We start from the raw sequence: 21,526 nt of genomic DNA, 5'->3' as shown, positions 1-21,526 counted from the left end.
CCAGCCAAAGTGGGAGCGTCTCTCTGACCCGCCACAGCTGAAATCTACCCGCATTTGGTGGGTTGGCGGGTATTAATGTCAAGCCCTGATTGTAAATGTGATTCATGTATAATATGCCTTTTATTTTTATGAACCTTCCACAAACATTTTGATCAAAGATGGGTGGGATTGGAGGAAGGGTTTTGAGTTCCTTTTTGTAGTAAGCTAAATTCACTGTGATAGAGAACTTCCAGGAGAACTTTGATGTATGGTCCATCTCTTTCTTGTAAGGATTTAGGCGGTACTGTTTGTATGAAGTTTTTTTTTCCAATGAAAATAACATAAAGAGTTAAAAAAAAAAAACATTTAATGTTCAACTAAACCACTTGAGTACAAGTAAATAGTGAGGAATTTTTTGAGGGGGTGAGCTGTCCCTTTAAGTGCCTAATAGTTCTCAAAAGGTTTCTAAAATCTATTTCAGTCAATTGCTTTTTTTAAAAAATGAAACATGACCATAATTTTATTTTCTAATTGAACAAACAAAGAAATGTCTAGAGCAAGTCTATTAGGTGAAGTATGTGTTGGAGGAGTGATGTCAGAGTATTAAAGAAACACATTCTTTGGCAGAGGCTTGTTTGGGATTCGGTGAGGGAGTGATATGTGTGCTATAACAGGCCAAAACCTGCATGATTACATGGGCATTTATCACAGATCAGCATTTAATGAACCCGTTGCTTAACTCTATGTGGTGAAATAAAAGAATAGAATAGCTTATCCAAAAAATAGAGTTATGTCGTTTATTCATCACTGTGTTTTTATAAACGTGTGCAACTTGTCTTCTGTTTCATACAGGAAGATATTTTAACGAGCATAGATCAATGACAGAAAATGCAAGTATTTGGGAAAAAATGTGTGTCCCATATTACCAAATAATAGTATGTTTAAATGAAAGATTCTGAAGTTTCGGACAGTCAATTGTTCGCTAAGCAATGTGAACATGGCCCAAAATATTTTGGCATGGTAAAAGTGTGAGACTGGCAATAAAGTGGTGGAGAGGCTTATGTAAAACAGTATGTGTGACTAAAAATTAATTTAGCAGAGCTAAAAATATATTGTTTTATGTTTGTTTGATGTTATCTTTGTTATATATATATATATATATATATATATATATATATATATATATATATATATATATATATATATATAATGTATGTATATATATAATGTATGTATGAATGTATGTATGTATATGTGTGTATGTATGTATGTATGTATGTATGTATATGTTTGTATGTATGTATGTTTTCTGATACAACATCTACTTTCACTTCACAAAACAAGTACACATATTTTAAGTGTAGTAAATATAGTTGAATTGAGAGTATGATTGTTAAAAAATAAATAATGGAAAGTCTTTTGTGTTACTGCGCATTTTAGATGTGTATTTTTGGTATTTTCTTTGTCATCATGTGGTTCTGAAAAGTAAATTTAATTGAATTACTATAAAAATGTCATGTGGTAGCCATCAGTAAAAATAATAACTTGATTCCCTTGCTGTGCAATACTTTTTGAGTATTAACCTCAAGGGTGTGTTGACAGATTTGATTAAAGGAACACTCCACTCTTCTTTTTTATTTACAAGTCTCTTACACTTAAATAGTTGACTTTTCAGTTAACAATTCAGCTGGTTTCTTGTTCTGGCGGAGTCACTTTTAGCTTAGCTTAGCATAATTAATTGAATTAGATTAGACGGTTAGCATTTCATTCAAAAAATAGTTTTGATGATTTTCGTTTTGAAAGCTTGACTCTTCTGTAGTTACATTGTGTAACAAGACCAACATGTCTAGGAACTATACACTCACTCTGGAGAAATAGTCAAGAAACTCTGCTGCTGCTTCAAACAGAATGATATTACACTGTGCACAAGGATTTATGCGTTCTGAGGGCACCTTGAAACCATGGAGACAGGAGAGACGCGCTGTTGTGCTCCATAAAATAACATGACAGATTTACTATGATTTGATGTCGTCTTCAAAAAACAAAACTCTTTTCCATTCAGATTATTACAGTTAATAATAGTCCTAAGCAATTAATTTACACATTCAATTTCCTTCGGATTAATGTCTGATTTACCAGGGGTTGCCTTAGCGGAATGAACCACCAATTACTCTGGCATATGTTTTATGCAGCTTTATGCAGCTATAAATATAAAAATACTGTTAATGGTTGACTTTTTTACACTGTTTAACATGTTTACCAGTAGAAGACTTGAAAAATGAAAGCATAATTAGTTTCATTATTTCAACAAGTGTGAACGCTACCTTCTGAAACTTTGTGGACACCAAACAAGCAGACAGAGACCTCTGGAAAGATGAGTGCAACAAACTCTGGTGGCAGTTTAACTGAAATATTAATACAACATGGGCTAAAGACATCTAAACTAACCTAAAACAGGACATGAAGTCACAATGCACGACCATAAAAGGACAGAATGCTCAAGCATGCCTGTTTTTCTCATCATAGTTGCATCATTTAACCAAGCACACAGCATTGTTGTGGATATAAGGTACATTCTGTAGTAAAATATGCTTCTGAAATGTCTTAGAAGTTAGCTTCAGTCTTAAAAATGAAATGCTAAATAATTTAGACCAAAAGAACCAAACTTGTGCGAACACACCTTTAAACTTCTTGTAATGTTTCACACTTAGTCATTGTTCCCTAGTGACTTGAACTGTGATGGTGTGTTTTGTGCAACAGAGATCAGAACGGCTCATCACAGCTTCCTCCTTCTTGTCTCTCTGCAGTGCAGCGCAGACACCAGACACTTGCCCTGAGGCTGTGAAGAGACTGTCCCATCGCACCCTTCCCTTTGCTGGATGTCCTGTCCGCCCTCACCTGTCCTCTTCAGGCTCCAGCTGCATCAAACGCCTCTCCCAGGACACTCCTGGTAGGAGGACGAACCATTGGGGTAGTGTGAGAGGAGAGAGGGTGCCGAAATGGATGACATCTTCACTCAGTGCCGCGAAGGCAACGCGGTAGCCGTTCGCCTCTGGCTGGACAACACAGAGAATGACCTAAACCAGGGGTGAGTGCATTCTTGAGTGTTCGCATGCGTCATATTATGAGCTATTTTTAGAACTTTTGATGTGTAGTTGTAGAATTTGCTTATTTGTGGTTTTGTACAGACTTTCTGTCAATAGGGGGTGGATTCTTGAAATGTTGTGTGTGTTTTGCAAGGAGCTTTTGTCTGGTCTTGTCCCCTAGTTCACCCCTTACACTTTTATCAGTCTTGTAATCCCTAGGCGCAGTGGTGCGGTGACTCAAAGGCAATGAGGGTAGATTTTTATCACTTTTCATTGGTGTCACGGATTTCATTCAGTTATTTGGTCTGTCGTGGCAGTACAGGTAATTTTCTTTTATTTAAATAAATGGTTTTGAGGATTTACAGTGATTCGATTCAATTTGTTTGCTTGTATATTACTTTTCTCAATAAGTATTGTACCAAAGCAGCTCTACAAAAGGTATGTGTTATTAAGTTAGATTTCAATTAATGAAAACTTAAGGTTTGTGTAGGGTGGACAGTATAGCTCTTAATCGTATACATAGTTAATCTGCAGCTATACGAAATAATTTTCAAATAAAGATGATAACTGTTTTATATCTTTGTAACATTGTGTTTCAGTGTGTTTATAAGAAAGTGTCTGGTGCATATAGAGAGGAACGAGGGCTGGTCGATTAATCAAAGTAATCGAAAACGACTTTCAGAACCTATAATCGAATTTTTCCAGGTCAATTTTTTTAAATTACTTTCCCTACCGCATGTGGTGTCACGTGATCCTACTCTCTTAAGGCTGATTTATACTTCTGCATCAAACGCACGGGTATGGTCCAGTGCAGCCTTCGCATGGTCGCTAACCCGAGCATCTCAAAAAATGTAACTACAGGTCGCACGTTTGTACTACAGTGACGATGACTGGAAGCTGCACCAGAGATGTCTTGAGATGACAGTTTCCATTGCATTAAAATATTTGTTTACAGAAGATGTAAGAAATGCACAGTTTACAATATTAATTACAGGATATACAAGACTTATTTTATTTAGAAGAGATGCTGCTAATTTTCTACTTTTAATATAATAAACATTGAAAACAATTAGTTTTGTTTACAAAAGTGCAAGTTATTTATTTTCACTTTTAATAAGAAAAAATGACTGTTGGTTTTAGGCAATGTGTGTTTTAATTTCAGTTGTTCAACCTTGTTGTTCAATAAATAATTATAGATAGCACATAGTGTGTGTTTCCTTCAATTATCTTAAAATCAAGTAACGCACCCTTCTTTCAGAAATCTCTTACTTGTAATAGGTGCGCTACTGTACAAAACCTGCCAGTAAACTATGAGGGCAAAAAAATCGAATAAATAAATAAAATAATCGTTAATTAATTATACTCTAGTTAAAATGTTCAGTTAATTGAGATTTTGATTTTAGGCCAAATCGCCCAGCCCTCAGTGTTTCCTACAGTTGGTTTGTCAGGCCCACTCACCTGTGTGTAGCACACTCAGAATTGTACAATGTTTCCCCTACCCTTATATGAGGGGATATATTACTTTGTTAAATATGTTGCGTCAACCAGGTGGGAATCTTAAAAAAATAAAAGTCTACCGGAGCCTGGCGAAAGTATAAATCCTGCTGTTAGACGCAGTACAGCGCTTCTCAGTGTGTGACCCCATCACATGATGTTATCCAAATGTGCATTCAGGCAAAGTCATTTTGTTGTATCATTTGCTAAACTTCTAACAGATGCATCTACTGTATGTGATGCAACAGACGCTTATATATGCGCTGATATTATACATCAGACTTTTAATGGCCTTTTTGTTTCATAGGGAGAACGCAGAACATAAAGCAGCTCAGTTTTACTTGTATAGAAATTTGGGGAATGAATGCAAAGGAATTATATATCGGTTATATTATATAAGACAGGTAGACTACTGGATTGCATATAAATACAATTTACTGAAATAAAATTGGCCATATAGTGTATGAGTGAATGAGAGTGTATGGGTGTTGGGTTACGGCTGGAAGGGCATCCACTGTGTAAAACATATGCCAGAATAGTTGGCGGTTCATTCTGCTGTGGGAAACCCTGATAAATAAGTAAAATTAATAAATATATTTTATTGCTCTAAATCTCCCAATTATCTGACTTTAGATAGATGGCATTAAAATGGTTTAGCTTTGTAATGAAAGCCCTGTAATTTGATGTAATATATTTATGCAGTGCTGTTCAGTAGGACTACAAAGCTAGAACTAATAGATGCATCATATTTGATCAATATAGTTTAGCATGACCCTTCTGCTGTTGTAAATAAGGGTGTTTTAACAAAGTTGTGTTTCTTTTGATCATCTACAGCCTGATTTACTTTGTTAAGGTGAAAACACTTAGTTTCTCTTCTTGCTTCTCTCATGTTTCTTTTATAAATTATAGAGATCAGTCTTTGGAGATCAAAATGTAATGAAAAATTAGGATGTATGTCAATTTGTGTATATTTTCACTGCAAAACAAAGACACACACACACACACACACACACACACACACACACACACACACACACACACACACACACACACACACACACACACACACACACACACACACAAACCTGTTTGTTGGATTTGTGTTTAAAATATTTTGCTCACAGGCAGATTTTTGGCAAAACAACACTTTAGCTTCTGTAATAGCACTTTATCATATTTTATGAATATATTTGACAAAACACATTTATGGGGATATTATTATTATTATTTCATAAGTATTTGGGTCATTCTAACAGTATTCTAATAAGCTTCATAATGCAGTGAATGCTTTTTGAATGATAATCTTTTGTTTGTTTTATCCAAAGTGAATGACATAGTCAAATGTCAGCTCCTGTCGAAATAGATTTCTTATTGTATACAATATATGTTTTTTAATTTTGATATCAATCATGTTTTATTTATTTATTTTTGTTTATTTAATTTTTTAATCAGGAATGTTCCATTGAGACACAATATCTGTTCTACCAGGGAGTCCTGGTCAAAACAGGCAGCATAAGACAAAGTTACAAAAAAAATAAAGTAAAATAAAAAAATTATGAAAATCGACGCCAATAGCCTAGTGGTTAAGTGCGCCGACATATAGCACTATGCTGCTCACGGCGACCCGAGTTCGATTCCCAGCTCGAGGTCCTTTGCCGACCCTTCCCCTCTCTCTGCTCCCAACTATTTCCTGTCAATTCTCTGCACTATTCTATCCATTAAAGGTTAAAAACCCCTTAAAAAAATAATTATAAAAATAAAAAATTATAAAAATAAAAATACTAATACAAACTAATACATTTATTAGTTATTGGCCTTTCTGTTTTTCATGTTAGCCAGAACTGTTAATATTGTGCAACTCTTCTCTGAAACTGAACATCGTCAGCGCTGGTTTGAAGAGCTATGACTTGAAATATCCAGTCTGTCTTTTATAAACTAAACGAAACACATTCCACACGCATTGAGGAGCAGAATTCCACTTCTAGCCCTATATGGTGCAAAGCATACACAGAGTTGATCCATGCACCCTGTTCAAATACCTCCACCTTTGCCAAGCTCCCACTCACAAACAGCCTTGGCCCGTCTTCCTTCAATAATACAACCCAGAGCAGCTGGGACGCACAAAAGAAAGGGAAATGGTCAGGTAGATCTCCAAGAAGCTGTAAAGAATCTGATCTGGAGCTGTTTCTCTTGCTGTCAGCCATGAGAATTATTAGCTGGAAGGAATGGGATGGAGACAAATGGTTCGCCGGTGCAGATTCAGCAGCGCAATCAGCAGATTGCAGGCAAAAGCTATAGTTTAGATGAAGCTTTTAGGGAGGCGTGCCGTCACGTCCGATGTAGATTACTATCTAGGTATTTCCTGCACTCTTCACATGACTGAAGTTGCGACTTTGAAATTATGACAGAGGAAATGTGTGGCTTATTAAAAGAACAGCTAACATGGGGGAAAAAGCCAAAATATATGGCATAAAATTAGACATTTTTTAATGTTAGTGCTGATATCGCCTACTAGCCATTACTCTAACGTAAGCTAATGCTTTACAAAAAAATACTATTCATTTTTGTTAATGCTAGTGCTAATGTCGCCGCTATATGTCCGTTCCCAACTCTAAACAACAGCTGATACTTTACAAATTTAATGTAAGTTTTGGAGTTTAATTTGTGACGCTGGAAATGTTTATTTTATTCAATGTTTAGACTTCATGAAGACAAAATGGCAAATTAAACAGTACGAAATCCAGTATATTTAATAATTTTTTGTTTATGTTTGTGCTAATGTCATCTGCTAACCTCTACAGCATAAATTGGAGAGATTGGAGTCCATCTGTAATTTATGACTATGGAAATGTTTGATTTAATAGAAGAGCAGCCAGCATAAAGAAAAAAAAGGCAAATTAAATACCATGAATCCCTAAAGTTAGATGATATCATTCATTTTTGTTTATGTTAGTGCTAACTTTAGGTTAATTTGTCTAGTCCAAACTCGAAACAACAGCTGACGCTTCACAAATCCAGCAAAAGTTGGAGTCCATGTCTGATTGTTACTCAGAAACTTTGTTTTATTGGAAGAACAGACTTCATGAAGAAAAAATGCCAAATTAAATGGCACAAAATCACAAAATATAAAATAATATTATTCAATTTTGTATATATTATGCTAACGTCACTATTCGCTAAGTTTATTCCCATCTCTAAACAATAGCTGATGCTTTACGAATCCAGCATTATTTGAAGTCCATGTGTAATTTGTGACTCAGACCAAGGGGAGGTGGGAACAGTCTGCGCTGAAATGAAATGGTTGGGATGGAGTGAAATAGTTTCCATACGATGACCTCACCAACCAAAGCATGCTGACTTGAGCCTTACCAGTTCTCTCTCTCTTTCTCTCTCTCTCTCTCTCTCTCTCTGCTTACCCATCTCAAAGTGTTTTCCTTTTCCAGAAATAGAAAAACTCCAGCTAAGGGGTTTGCCTTTCGGGTTTTGCCTAATAAAAAGGAATGAGCGATGATTCGGTTCTTCTGAAGGGCCATTAGGAATTTCAGCAGGGCTTCAGATGTCACGACCTTACATGTTTGTGGGAGGAGACAGGAAATGGCAGACGTACATGGGTGTTGTTTATGCTCCGCATTACAATATGACAGTTAGAAAACTGAACTGGACCTAAACGTTGGTCTTCTGTCATCTTATCTCTCATCTAGATGTGTTTTATGGAAAGTCTTTAAAATTGGACCCTTGTGCATTTAGTTTAATGATTGATTTACATGAGGGAATCCTCAACATGTAAAACTAAAATTATGATTCATATTTTTTAAATTGCCTTCCATTGAAGAGAAAGTAATGTTTTTAACAGAGCTGACAAGTGTTTTAGTGATCTTTTTAAAATCTGATCTAAATTCCAGATGGTGAAATCACATTGTTGTATGGTTTAAACATTAACACTTACAAGTACTGACAAAATGTTTGTTTTGACATTGACATTTCTCCATAAAATACCATTAGAATCAGAAGGTCCATGACTGACCATAAATGGCTCGTGTCGTGAATATTAATGAACTGCGCTCTGACGTGCAGCTCTTACAGACACACACAGAGAGTTTGATGTATGCTTGGACAAATATAAACCATCACAGTAACGTTAAATTATTTTGCTCACCAGATCTGTTGTGGATAAAGGCTAAATTATAATTAAACGTGACAAAGGAGAGTGATAGAGATCACTTGCATTTTGTGTTCTGAATCAATTTTGAACATGTCTTGTGCAGTCTTTGCCCGGTAACGCATAGTAAACAATTTGGGGCTTGTGTTTTCAAAATAAAAGTCCCACATACATAGTAAGTTAAAAATAAGGGAGGGAGAATTGCCAATATAGATGAGTCAGCAGCATATTTTCACAGCTATTCATAATTTGCCATATATAAGGGCTGGGGGGGTCTCGGGATCTACCCGAGCTCAAACTCTTCTTTCACCCTTCTATCGGGAGGGAGCCCCGGGCTCAAGGATCTTTTGAGCTCAGCGCTCTCTCCCAGGACACGCTTTAAAGCCAATCATCAGCTAAGAACCCTTGAAAGGTTTATCAAATGCAGCCTGGGGTGTGCATATGAATAATCTCAGAGCTACATGAGTCTCTGTTCTCTTGATGACGTCAGCTGCTGGTCAGGTCCGGATAAAAGACCTAAAGTAGGCATACAAATAAGCAGGGCATGGCTCGTCAGTCTCGTCACAGATTCCTTCATCTTCTGATTGGCCAGTTGTCCACCAGGATTTTATACTCATGGATTTTACATGAGAATGAGGAAACAGTGGCTTACAGTATGCTCAATTTTAAATTCTGATATCCTATTATTCTGCTATATACCCAGATTTCCTTTATAGGGCACCTTAAATTTGTGAAGCTCTTCACATACGTCAGATCAAAAGTTCTGAATTAATTTTGACATTTAAAAACATGAACTACGGAACTTGTCAAAGGTCATTAGAGATAAGTAGAGTAATCTATTAAAATGAAATGAAATATTAAGAGTAACACACAATGGTAAAATGGATGTTATTAGATCAAAACTTGTTTTAAGATTTTCATATTGACTTTAGCGCTTTTGACTTTGACAGACACTGATAATTCACAAGTTATATATATTTTTAAATAAAAATACTTATTAAAATAGATTTTTTTGTTATAAAAAAGTATTTGCATAAAAAATTGCATACTATATCCAACTAACATGTATAAAATAACAATAACACATTATTGTTGAGATTAAATTGCCTAAAATTACAAAAAAATGATCTTACTTTGACTTCTACATATAGTCTTTTACAAATTGACATGTTTCCTGTATGCAGCGCATAATACCGTGTGTTTCACCATCTCAGGTTGTTTTGAAGATCGGATATCCGTATCCAAATTTTGCATCTGTGCTTCTCCAGTAGCGCAGGCCACTTTGAGCTGCTTGCGAGTCTCAAATTGTGACTCAAAGAGGAACTGACACATTTTGTGGGCTGTTTTTCATTCTTGATGTCTGGACGATACTCAGAGCGACTAATGATAGTAAAAGACCAAAGACAGAGGCAAACTAAAGCCTGGGCTACAGCTGTGTTTGTCTCTGTGGCTTTAAAACCCACACCGAAGCTACAGGTCAATCACAAGCACGTTTACCAAACAGTGAATCGCCGTTTACTACTAAAAATACATCTCTTTTTTCACTTCTCCTTTTAGCTTGTAGTATCTAAATATACACACACTTTGATATGTGGTTTGAGAAAAGGGGATTTTTAGACGTTTCACAATATTGTTTTAGTTACATTTCCTGTCACAAACCCCCTTTTTTGTCACACACTTCACTAGCCTGCTAGCTTGGAGACATTTTTAGAGCGTGGCGCCTCACTGATGTGCGGTTTATGACCTAATTCAGTCCGAGCTTCACTCAGCCAGATTGTTGCTAAAAGGTTGAAACTTGAACTCAGAAGTGAAGCCGTACATTTAAATCGATACCAAATGCAACCCTGGAACGTTTTTTTGGCTGGAGGATGCTCTTAATAAGAGAGTTTTTACGACTCTTTGATCGTATAACCGCAGTCTTGAGACGTAATCTTTCAGCTGTGACTCTAGTATCACTGTTTACATAGTCTGCCTTTGTTCGTTTGTAAGGCTGTTAGCGTAAACGTTCCTTTCTCTCTCTCTCTTTTTCTCAATGTGTGTGTGCGTGCTTGTTAACAGCATGTGCTTCACGACCTTACAAGGGCAAGAGTAACTAACTGTAATGAATTGACCATAGTGCAGGGCAGGCGGAGGGAGGGAGGGAGGGAGTCGCTAAAGTGGAAGAGAGAGCGTGGAATATGATTTCCTGTGTTTCCCGCTCTGGTTTCCTCTGTTCAGGCCTGTGTGTGAAGGAGCTCTGCTGTGCTGAGTGCTGGGATGATGATGATAAGACTGAGCTCTGACTCTCTGTTTGAACACTGATAACTCTCTGTTTTCATCTTCATCTTTTTTTCATAGTCCAGCTGTCTTCAGCCTTCTTTCTAGCTTCCATTTCCTGCTTTATTGCTAGATGTTTAAAGTTCTTTTTTATTCTTTCTTTCTTTCTTTCTTTCTTTCTTTCTTTCTTTCTTTCTTTCTTTCTTTCTTTCTATCTATCTATCTATCTATCTATCTATCTATCTATCTATCTATCTATCTATCTTTACTTCTTTCTTTACTTCTTTCTTTCTTTCCTTATTTCATTCATTTTTTGCCCTTTCTTTCCTTAGGTCTTTCCTTCCTTCCTCCCTTCCTTCCTTCCATTTCATTCTTCTCTCCTTCTTTCTTTCTTTCTTTCTTTCTTTCTTTCTTTCTTTCTTTCTTTCTTTCTTTACTTCTTTCCTTCCTTCATTCCTTTCTTTTATTCTTTCTTTCTTTCTTTCTTTCTTTCTTTCTTTCTTTCTTTACTTCTTTCCTTCCTTCATTCCTTTCTTTCTTTCTTTACTTCTTTCTTTCCTTTCTTCTTTCCTTCATTCCTTTCTTTCTGTCTTTCTTTCTTTTCGTTCTTTCTTTCTCCTTTTCTGATTTTCAAATTTCCTTCTCTTACAAAATTTTTCTTTTTTTGTTTGTTGTTTTACCTGCGTTTTCATTTCTTTTGTTTACACTTCCTTTCTTTTGTTTTTATTATGTAGACATTCCCTATCTTCCTTCCCCATTTCCAGTTTGAAAATTTGAATTCTTCTTTCCCGTTTCCATTTTCCTGGTTTCTTCCTATTAAAATTTCTGTTTTTGCTGATTATCTTGCTTTTCTTCTTTCATTTCTTTCTGCTTTCTTCTCTGCTTGCTTGCTTTCTTTGTTCACTTTCTTCCTTCTCCACTTTTTATTTTTTTCCTTTTCCATCCACATTTTGTTTTCATTTATTCTTGCTTCTTGTTTTCCCTGCATTCTTTCTTTTTTATTATTTTTGCCTTTCCACTTTTTTCACACATCCTTTTTGCTTCATCTCCTCCCTATAGTTTTCTTTCACTGTCTTACAAATTGTGTATTCAAATTGTTTATCTTCCTCTCCAGCTTACCTTTACCTAGATTTGTTGTATTAAAATGTCTTTGATGCTTTTCTTGATTTCCTTCTTTCATTTCTTTCTGTTTTCTTCTCTTCATCCTTTTGTCCTTTGTCCATCCTTTTCTCTTCCCCACATTCTTTATTTCATCCTTTATTCATTTCCTGATTTCCTCCCTTTTTCCCCCTTATTTTTTTCTGTTTCGCTTTTTTCCCGAACAACTATCTTCCTGTCTTCCCTGGTTTCTTCCTGCTTTGCTTGACTCTTTCTTTTCTCTTCTTACATTTCTTATTTTTCCTTTTAAAAAGGCTAGAAATAAAGAGCGTTCAGAAACTCCCCAATGGGAATCGCTGTCCTAACTTATTTATTTATTTGGGAAGAGGGGACTTCCTGTCTTTTGTCTTTTTTCTGTTGTTTTTGTGTTTAACTGCTTCAGATTTGACCATACCACCATTTGACTCAGTCAACACTGTGCATGTGTGTCTCTGTGTGTGTGGTCTTGTCTGTTCCGGCAGATCCCTGTGAGAAGTTTCAGCAGCTACCCTAAGTTTAGCCACACTACTGGCCTGACTATTTACCCAGAGACTTCCTACTGTACTGCACACACCCAGCCCCTCAACAAACACTTCATTACAGCAAACAAAAGCTTCACAATTTATTGCTACGAAGCTCGACATAAGCACCATCTGCAAGCGTTACCTTTGTTTATTAAAAAAAAAACACGACGAGCATTTGCGTTCAGCAGTTTTAATAGTAATAAAGCCACTTTGTGGTTCAGTCACACATGCTTTCACTAACCGCGCTAATGCACAGGCTCTGATCTGATCACTTTGTTGTTATTGTTACTTTCTTGTCATGCTAATCTGAAGTAAGTGTGAGTTTTACAGTGCTTTTGAAAAGGAAATGGGAAGCCCTGAGAGCGGATCTCAGACTCAATGTGAGGGGGGCAGGGGGATATACATAATCTAGAGGAAAGGGCCAGTTAACGGCTGTTTATATTTAACTGGCTGGAGACAGACAGCTGAGAACGAGATCACTAGCCTGACTGGAGACATTTTAGCGCCAACCACTGTGTCAAAAAAGTGCCTTGACTTAAAGGGACGGTTCAATTAGGGCTGGGCCGATAAACGATATTATATCGAATCACGATAAATTTATATTAATAACAATGATAAGCTCTGGGTTTTTTTTACTCAATATTGATCTACGAGCCAATCACACAGCAGAAATGTGAAACAATGGGAATCTAAAAAGTGTGTTGATATTAGAGAGATATACTAAATTTTCGACCACAGAAAATTTATCGGCCTAAAATATGTTATGCCATTTAATTGACCCTCTAATTTTTCTGGCTTCAGTCATTTTTGGGATACTCTTTTAAATCTGGAAGCATTAACATCTTATATCAAAATATATCATTATCATTCAATATGGAAAATAATTATCGAGATTGCATTTTTGCTAAATGGCCCAGCCCTAAGTTCAACTACGGCTTGCACAGAAAAGGTCCTTTTGCCATTATTGCCAAGCTTGTGTGTACTTAAGCAATAATGTTGTTATATTTACGTCCATTCTTTCTTTTTATTTTGGCAATTTTTACCTTTATTTTGATTGGGCAGTAGATATTAACAGGAACTAAAGGTCTGCAAGTCTGGACTTGAACTCGGGACACCTTATATGTGTCCCTTCCTCACTATATGTGCCCACACTGACAATTAGGCCCAATCCTAATTCAACCCATTGGCCCTTCCCCTTAACCCTACCCCTCGTTTTGCGTGTTCATGTGAAGGGGTAGGGGTGTCCCAATTCTCTTTAGCTTGAAGGTTAGTTTTCTTGTGTTTACGTAAATGAATGCAGCCACGGTGTAAATACACAGTACAGTTACGAGCTTATTGTTATCGTTATAATAACATGATATGGACTAAGTTTATGTGGACATCAAATAATCAAATTATTTGCTTCAATCTTAATATATCAAGCTCCGGTTTCCCCCACATGTCCAAAAACGTGGCATAGGTGAATTGGGTAGCTAAATTGTCCGTAGTGTATGAGTGTGAATGATTGTGTATGGGTGTTTCCCAGTGATGGGCTGCAGCTGGAAGGGTATCCACTGCAAACATATGGTGGATAAGTTGGTGGATCATTCAGCTGTGGCAACCCCAGATTAATAAAAATGAATGAATGAATAAGACAATAATGTGATTAAGGCGTTTACATGAGTTGCTTATTGAATGTCCCATTTATGATCCCATTTTACATGCTATAGCTCATAATTTGATCAACACCATTGCCTCACTGCATTATCCACGTTTCCTCGTGTTTCATGTAATTTTGGGTGTTTTGTTTTTAATATATCAACTTTAACTGCAGTTTGGGCCTTTCACTGTCATTCTGGAACATTTCATGGATGCCCCTGTAACAAACGAGACATTGTGTACGAGAATGAACTGCTGGAAGAGTGTTGTTTTAATAGAATTTGATGCTATACGCCATATGAGAAAAAAAACTGCATTTTGCAATGCAGGTGTCTAGTCCTTCACTGACTCTGTAGGTGCAGAGAATAGCATCAAATAGCCTTGTGTATTTATAAACTATCCTGTTGCAAAATGCAGTGAAAATCCTACACGATGATGATAGTTTGATTTAGGTGTTTACATGTCAGTACTGCACTTCAATAATGTGACTAAAATCAGCATACTCCACATGTCTTAATTCCATTCCATTCCATGTTGGTTTAGTTAGTTTTATGACTATTAAGTAATCAAAAATTGTTGTTTACATGGTAGACTCTTAATCAGAGTATTGTCTTAATCGTGTTAAAATCAGATTATTGGTGTCCATGCAAACGTTCTCACTGTTGCCTTCAGTGATTTCCTGAAGATAAATACCAAAACAACAATGCGATTGGAATAACTCCAGCAGTCGCCATCATCGATCACATATGAAGTAAGAGCTCTCGATGACGTGTGCGGGTGGTGTAGTTCGTGTCACATTTCTTAGGGGTAAATTTGAAGACCTTGCTCTTCACACTCTGGTTCAAGAGGAAGGGGTAAAAAAAATAGCATTGGGATTGAGCCTTAGTCTATCACAGTGACCAGTTAAGTCTCTGTATATTTCAAATAATATCGAAGAATTAAGTGCAATGATGTAATTTCGAAAAAAATCTGGTTGTTGTTTTTTCTATTTGCCAGTTTGAAATGGCTAAACATTTAGTTGAGTTTGTTTAGGCTCCTAAACACCTTTGAGCTACCACTGGTCTTTGGTGGTCTTTTGTGTAAATGGTGGGTGTGTTGTGGAACTCCACCTCCTTTGGCGTGCAATTTCTGTGTTAGAGTGTTACAAGGGTTGCGATACGCCAGCAAATGAAGAATGAAAAAGAACTTTGTTTGAGCTTAGTTGACTGTTTCTACACTCTAATTAATTACTAACACTAATTACTTATATTTATGTATTATTTAAAAAATGCATTACTGTCCAACAATAACAGTCCTGCATATTCAAAATTTGTGTGCTTTTATTCTATTGTGGTTACAGCTCTTCTTTGCACTCCAAATGTATTTACAATTTATATGTTTGAATTGCATATTTCACATATAAAATTGGATGTGATTTAAATAATCTCAAAGTCTGCATCAAATACATGTTGCAATAATCTTGTCTTTTAAATAGTGATGTGCATCACAGAAATAGCCACTTTTCTTTATAACTTCCTTTTTTTATGTCCTGTGTAGTTAATTATTTTTAATTTTCTATCTTTTTTGTTGACACCATCCTGGACTTTCTTTTTTGCTTGCTTGGGTTTCTTTTTCTCAGCATTCCTTCCTTTCATGAAACTTGCAGTTTGGCCGGAAATAAAGAGCATTCCAGAATTCCCATTGGGAAGCTCAGGACTCACTGTCCATATTTGTCAGTCATACATTAAAAACAACAGACATCTCCAACACAAACTAATCCAAATGAATGAAAAGGTAATCCAAATGAGTGGACCATTTCTACTACAACTCAAATACAGAAGTCTCCAAGTCAGAATAAAATGTAAGCTGTGATAGTATTTTCATTCCTTTTGTTGTGACATACATCTGAGTGAAACCAAGGAAAAAATGTAGGGCAGGACTTGATTGCATCGTTGGGTTGTTGTGGTCTGCTGTTGGTAGATCACTAGTGATTGGCAGGTTGCCGCACCCTCATGACAGTGAATGCTGTCAAAAAAAAAGAGATGTTGCAAATGGAACGGCTGTTTTGCAAAAGAGATGTTGTAAAAGTTATTTTAATTAACCCTTGTGTGCTGTTGAGGATGTTTTCATCCACTCTGGGGTGATTTTGGGTCTTAATATGGCCAAAACTTTCTCTGCGTTTCAGCAAATAGAATGATTTTTGGTGACAAACCTAATTTTGATGCATATTTTGGGAAGATGCTTGGAACATTTTCAAAAACTCAACAAAACATTCTGGGCAAATTTTCTACCCTTTTGTTATGTTGGTGGCTGTTTTTTCCACATTGACTTTTTTTCTGTTTGCAAAGCCATGACACCATATCATGCATTCTTGATTGTTGGTGGTTTTCCCTGTTGGGAAGAGGTATAATTTGCAATTATTAATCAACATTTGCAGACGTGCAAGGAAAGCTTAGTTTCTGGCTTTTATATATTGAGTATAGTGTGTGTATGTGTGCGTATGTGCGTTCGAGAGCACACCTTTGCACTCTTACCATGATATATCTGAGAATATCAAAATAAGCACCACAGCTCTCAGAACATAGTAAACATAGTAAGTGCATTTATACACAAACTTTTTTGCACAGGCCTGTCTAAAAGTTTAATGGTGCCAACTGAAGATCAACTACAAAAACAACGTCCGATTCGCATGGGGCTTCACCGTCAATGTTTAACAGAGGGTGTGTCTGAAGTTGTGGCTGGCACAATTGTCATAGTAGCATCAGCCAATTAAGTTAGTCAACAATCAGTTACTGTCTGAGCTGGTGTATTTGCATATAGCGATCTGATTGGCTGACTCTTCTGTTGGCACTTGAAAAGTTGAGAAAGTCTCGACTTCTGCAGCGAGCAACGCCACTGAAGCAGTGCTGACAGACCCTTAATTCAGTTCGGCAACGCTTGACGTCACCCATTCAAAGAGAATAGGAAGCGTTGACACTGACACCACAAATTTGACCTCTTCCCAACAGAGATAACCGCCAGCAACTAAAATGCATGATTATATGCTGTCAAGGCTTTGCAGTCAAACAATGTCGATATAATAAAAGTCAATAGTGAAAAAGACAGCCACCAACATATCGAAAGGACGATAACGATGATGACATTATCTTTAACATTATCATTATTTTTTTAAATATGATGTACACAGAATCATTTGTAAGTTTTTGAGGGCAGTCAGTTTTTTATTTCATAGTGTTCTAATATCTGTGTTTGTGTTTTCTAACTCTGCATGTGTCTGTTTCTGTCAGGGATGATCACGGCTTCAGTCCGTTGCACTGGGCGTGCCGCGAGGGTCGCTCGGGTGTTGTGGATATGCTCATCATGAGAGGTGCTCGTATCAATGTGATGAACCGCGGCGACGACACACCCCTGCACCTGGCAGCGAGCCATGGCCACCGTGACATTCTGGCCAAGGTGTGAACAGATCACAGCAGATAAACGCTTACAAACACACACACACACACACAGACTCAACTGCACCTGAACAACCACACTGACCACAATGCTCATGGAAAGGTGTAAACAAACACACAGCTGCAAACGGCAATGCTTTAAATACACAAACCTTAAACATACACTTACTGTCAAAAGTTTGGGATCAGTAAGATTTAAATGAGTAGTTCACCCAGAACTGATAATTCTGTGGCATTATTTACTCCCCCTTCAATTGTTCAGAAGCTGTTTGAGTTTTTCTTTGTTAAACATAAGAGAAGATATTTTGAAAAATGCTGCTACTCATTGACTTCCGTTGTATTTTTCTTTCTTACTACAGAAGTCGAGGGGTGCCAGCAAACAGCATTCTTTAAAATATCTTCTTTTGTATTGAACTGAACCAAAGAAACTCATATAGGTTTAAAACCCCATGATGCAGAATAAATCATGAGGTCATTTTAATTTCTGAGTGAACTATCCCTTTAATGATACTTTTTAATAGTACACCATTTTCTCACACACAAAATAAGCAGCCATTTTTAACACTGATAATAGTCAATGTTTCTTGAGTAGCATATCTATAGTTGTGTAAAACAGATTTTGAATTGTTGTTGTGTGTTTGCTGTGTGAATGCCTAATTATGTTGTGGATTGTGTTTTCCAGCTGATTCAGTGTAAAGCAGATACCAATGCGGCAAACGAGCACGGAAACACCCCTCTCCATTATGCCTGCTTCTGGGCCCACGATCAGGTGGCAGAGGTGAGTCTGAAGCGCCCTCTGCTGGAAAACATCACAAACTTCAGCTGGCCTCTGTGCTTGACTAAAACGATTGGAATTGACATGATTTCTAATTGAAATGATAAAAGGAGACTTAAACAACAGTGCTAATTTATTCGATTTTTTAAATCTCCACTGTGTGTTGCGTATTATAAATAGGCGACTTTTTTTCAGGGAAACAAAACACATGTTTGTGGAAGCTCCTCACATGTTCTTCACATGTTTTAAAAATATAGCAAACCAGAAAGAGTGACTGTTAAGAGTAATGATTATTGTTGTATTTATGTTTTGTTTTTTGTTTTGTTTGCAATTAATTGACATTAAAATTTGGACCATTTCATAAAGTTACACAGTGAAAGGAATTTGATTCAATTCCATTTATTTCACTATGATGTTAATGCTTCATACAGTGATATATTCATATAATATTTTATTAATTATTATTAATTAAATTATTAATTACTATATTAGAATGTAGGTTATTATAATTTAGCATTTATGAATTCATTTTTTTTATTTCAATACTTTTTTTTAATTTGCTGTAAATTTACTGTTTAGTTTTTGTTCGTTTCATTACATTTTTTTTTGTCTTTAGTTCGTTTTAGTCTAGTTTGTATTTTGTGAACACTTGATTTTATTTAGTTTTTATCTATCTAATTTCAGTTTAGGTTTTAGTAATTTTCGTTTTAGCATTAAATGAAAGAATTGTTTGAAAAGACACTGGATCGAAAACCATAAAAAATCTGATTAAATGATGAATCTTCATTTTAGAGATAATATATGTAGTTAAACATGCCTAGTTGACATTTTTCACAGATTAAGAATAGATAGAAAATTATTATGATTAAGAAGGTGTATATAATCATGTCCTTGACTGATATGTTTGACTATATAAGCATCATCTTCAGGTACTTGCGGCATTCAGGCACAGCAGGTCAGATTGTCTGCCACAGAATGAGTGCTTATTAACTCTGAAAGATTATTATTTTTGCTATTTTTTTACTTGTCTTTTTTGTGTGAATTTTTTGATTTTCCATTGTTAATTAATTTCAGTTAACAATTTTTTTTTTGGATATTATTCTTAGACTAAAAACCCCTGTAATAATGACTGTTTTATAAAACAACATTTTCAGAAATTCAGAAATCTGGACATATAGTTTTCATGAAGGTTAACATTAGAAGAATCATCAAAGAAATGCTTAAATATTGGCACTCATTGGTTGGTTGTACTGTTTGGTCACATCTCCAGGATCTGGTCAGTAATGGAGCTCAGGTGAGCATCTGCAACAAGTATGGAGAAACTCCACTGGACAAGGCCAAACCACCACTTGCAGCAAATCTGAAAGGTAAGCACTCCTTTTTTTTATTATTATTTTTTTAATAAAGTAGTAATGTGACATCAGCGGTGTATTTGTATTGATGATTTATTTTCTAACCTTGTGAAGCCCCAGAGATCTGTTTCTGTTATTATATTTTCCATTGTCTCTTATATCTATCATTGTTATGTTTATGAATCAGACCTGGCAGAGAAACAAGGACAGAGCCTGTCAAAAGTCCCTTACAAGGACAATTTCTGGAAGGGAACAACTCGAACACGACCACGTAAGCAAAACCTCTGAGTTTCGTTTACATTTTTAATGCACACGCAAGCAGTTTATTATCATCCACTGTATCATTCTGCTTAAGGTAAGGATTCATTAGTCTAAACTTACATTGAGCAAAAAAATATCATTACACCTTAGTTGATAACTCACAGTTGATATATATACACACATTTTTTATGTAAAACAAAATTATATTCACATATTTAACATCCCATGTGACATTCGGAAATGATGGCAGTGTTTTAAAAGTGACCACAATATTTAATTTGTCAGGGCTGAAATACACTACTAATGCTTGATTTTATTCAATATTAGTTTATTCATATTAATAAAAAATAATAAAATAAAAAAAAACCTTGTTGTAATGACTTTTTTATAAACAATATAAATAATAACAATAATAAAAATGCATTATATATATATATTATTATTATTATTATTATTATTATTATTATTATTATATATATTTTTTTTCAATTATTGTTGGAAATTGACATCTCCCCATAAAAAGTATCCAATAAATAATGTAATAATTCTAAAAATGTATTATTTAATTAAAAATCATTTTATATTGAGCTTACTGCTAAATGAAATATTATTGTGTATTCATAAATGTATAGTTTGTTTACTGTAGTGTAAGTGTTTATTTATTTATTTATTTATTTTTTATTTTTTGGATGTGGCACAGCAGTTTGCTCCGGTTTTGTAGAATGGCCCCATATACAGTTAAAGACAAAAAATGTTTGCCCTCCTGTGAAATAAATTATCTTTCAAATATATCCCAAGTGATGTTTAACAGACATGATCTAAGATATGTTTACAGTTTTAATAGCCATTTTTTAATAACTTTGCCATGCTGACCATACATAATTTTATTTTACTTGTATTTACTGTATATATACTACTATTTCGCAAGATACTTGACTATGTTAAATAGGTTAACTAGGCAAGTTAGTTTAATTAGGCAAGTTAGTGGAAAACAGCACTTTATTCTGTAGCCAATCAAACAAATACTAATTATTTTGGGGCTTACAATATTCACCATAGAAGTTTTTATATTTATGAATATTATTTTTTGCATTCCAGTCAAAAATGAAAAAAAAGACTTTTTCCCAGAAGAAAAAAACTAAAATGCATGCAAAATAATTACAATTTCACAGGATTAATAATTTAGTCTTCAGCTGTATATTGGCGGATCTTACTAACTAGATTTGTTGCTATTTTTTTTTTTCATGATTTTTTTTTTTCCTGCAGGTAATGGCACACTAAACAAACATGCTGGCATAGATTATAAGCAGCTCAACATGCTGAACAGGATCAACGAGAACCACTCCGGCGAGGTGAGCTTATTTACCAAACCAAACCAAACTTAAATAAATACCCTGGCCATGTCTGAGAGTGCTGATGACGGAAACACTGATG

At 35.5% G+C, this 21,526-nt stretch overlaps 1 protein-coding gene across 1 annotated transcript in view; it reads left to right on the top strand.

Annotated features, from left to right (window-relative positions):
• The window catches only part of ilk (integrin-linked kinase), a 32,401-nt gene that overhangs the window by 3,069 nt on the left and 7,806 nt on the right, over nucleotides 1-21,526 (top strand). The window contains exons 2-7 of the mRNA XM_056466876.1: nucleotides 2,787-3,067; nucleotides 17,540-17,705; nucleotides 18,387-18,482; nucleotides 19,750-19,846; nucleotides 20,019-20,102; nucleotides 21,359-21,444. Of these exons, the coding sequence (XP_056322851.1) occupies nucleotides 2,979-3,067; nucleotides 17,540-17,705; nucleotides 18,387-18,482; nucleotides 19,750-19,846; nucleotides 20,019-20,102; nucleotides 21,359-21,444 (618 nt within the window). The 5' untranslated portion in view covers nucleotides 2,787-2,978. The remainder of the gene's footprint in view (nucleotides 1-2,786; nucleotides 3,068-17,539; nucleotides 17,706-18,386; nucleotides 18,483-19,749; nucleotides 19,847-20,018; nucleotides 20,103-21,358; nucleotides 21,445-21,526) is intronic.

Source organism: Danio aesculapii, chromosome 10, assembly GCF_903798145.1.
Source record: "Danio aesculapii chromosome 10, fDanAes4.1, whole genome shotgun sequence".
NCBI lineage: Eukaryota > Metazoa > Chordata > Actinopteri > Cypriniformes > Danionidae > Danio > Danio aesculapii.
The sequence above is the reverse complement of the archived record's forward strand: the minus strand, read 5'-3'. Positions and strand labels throughout refer to the sequence as shown.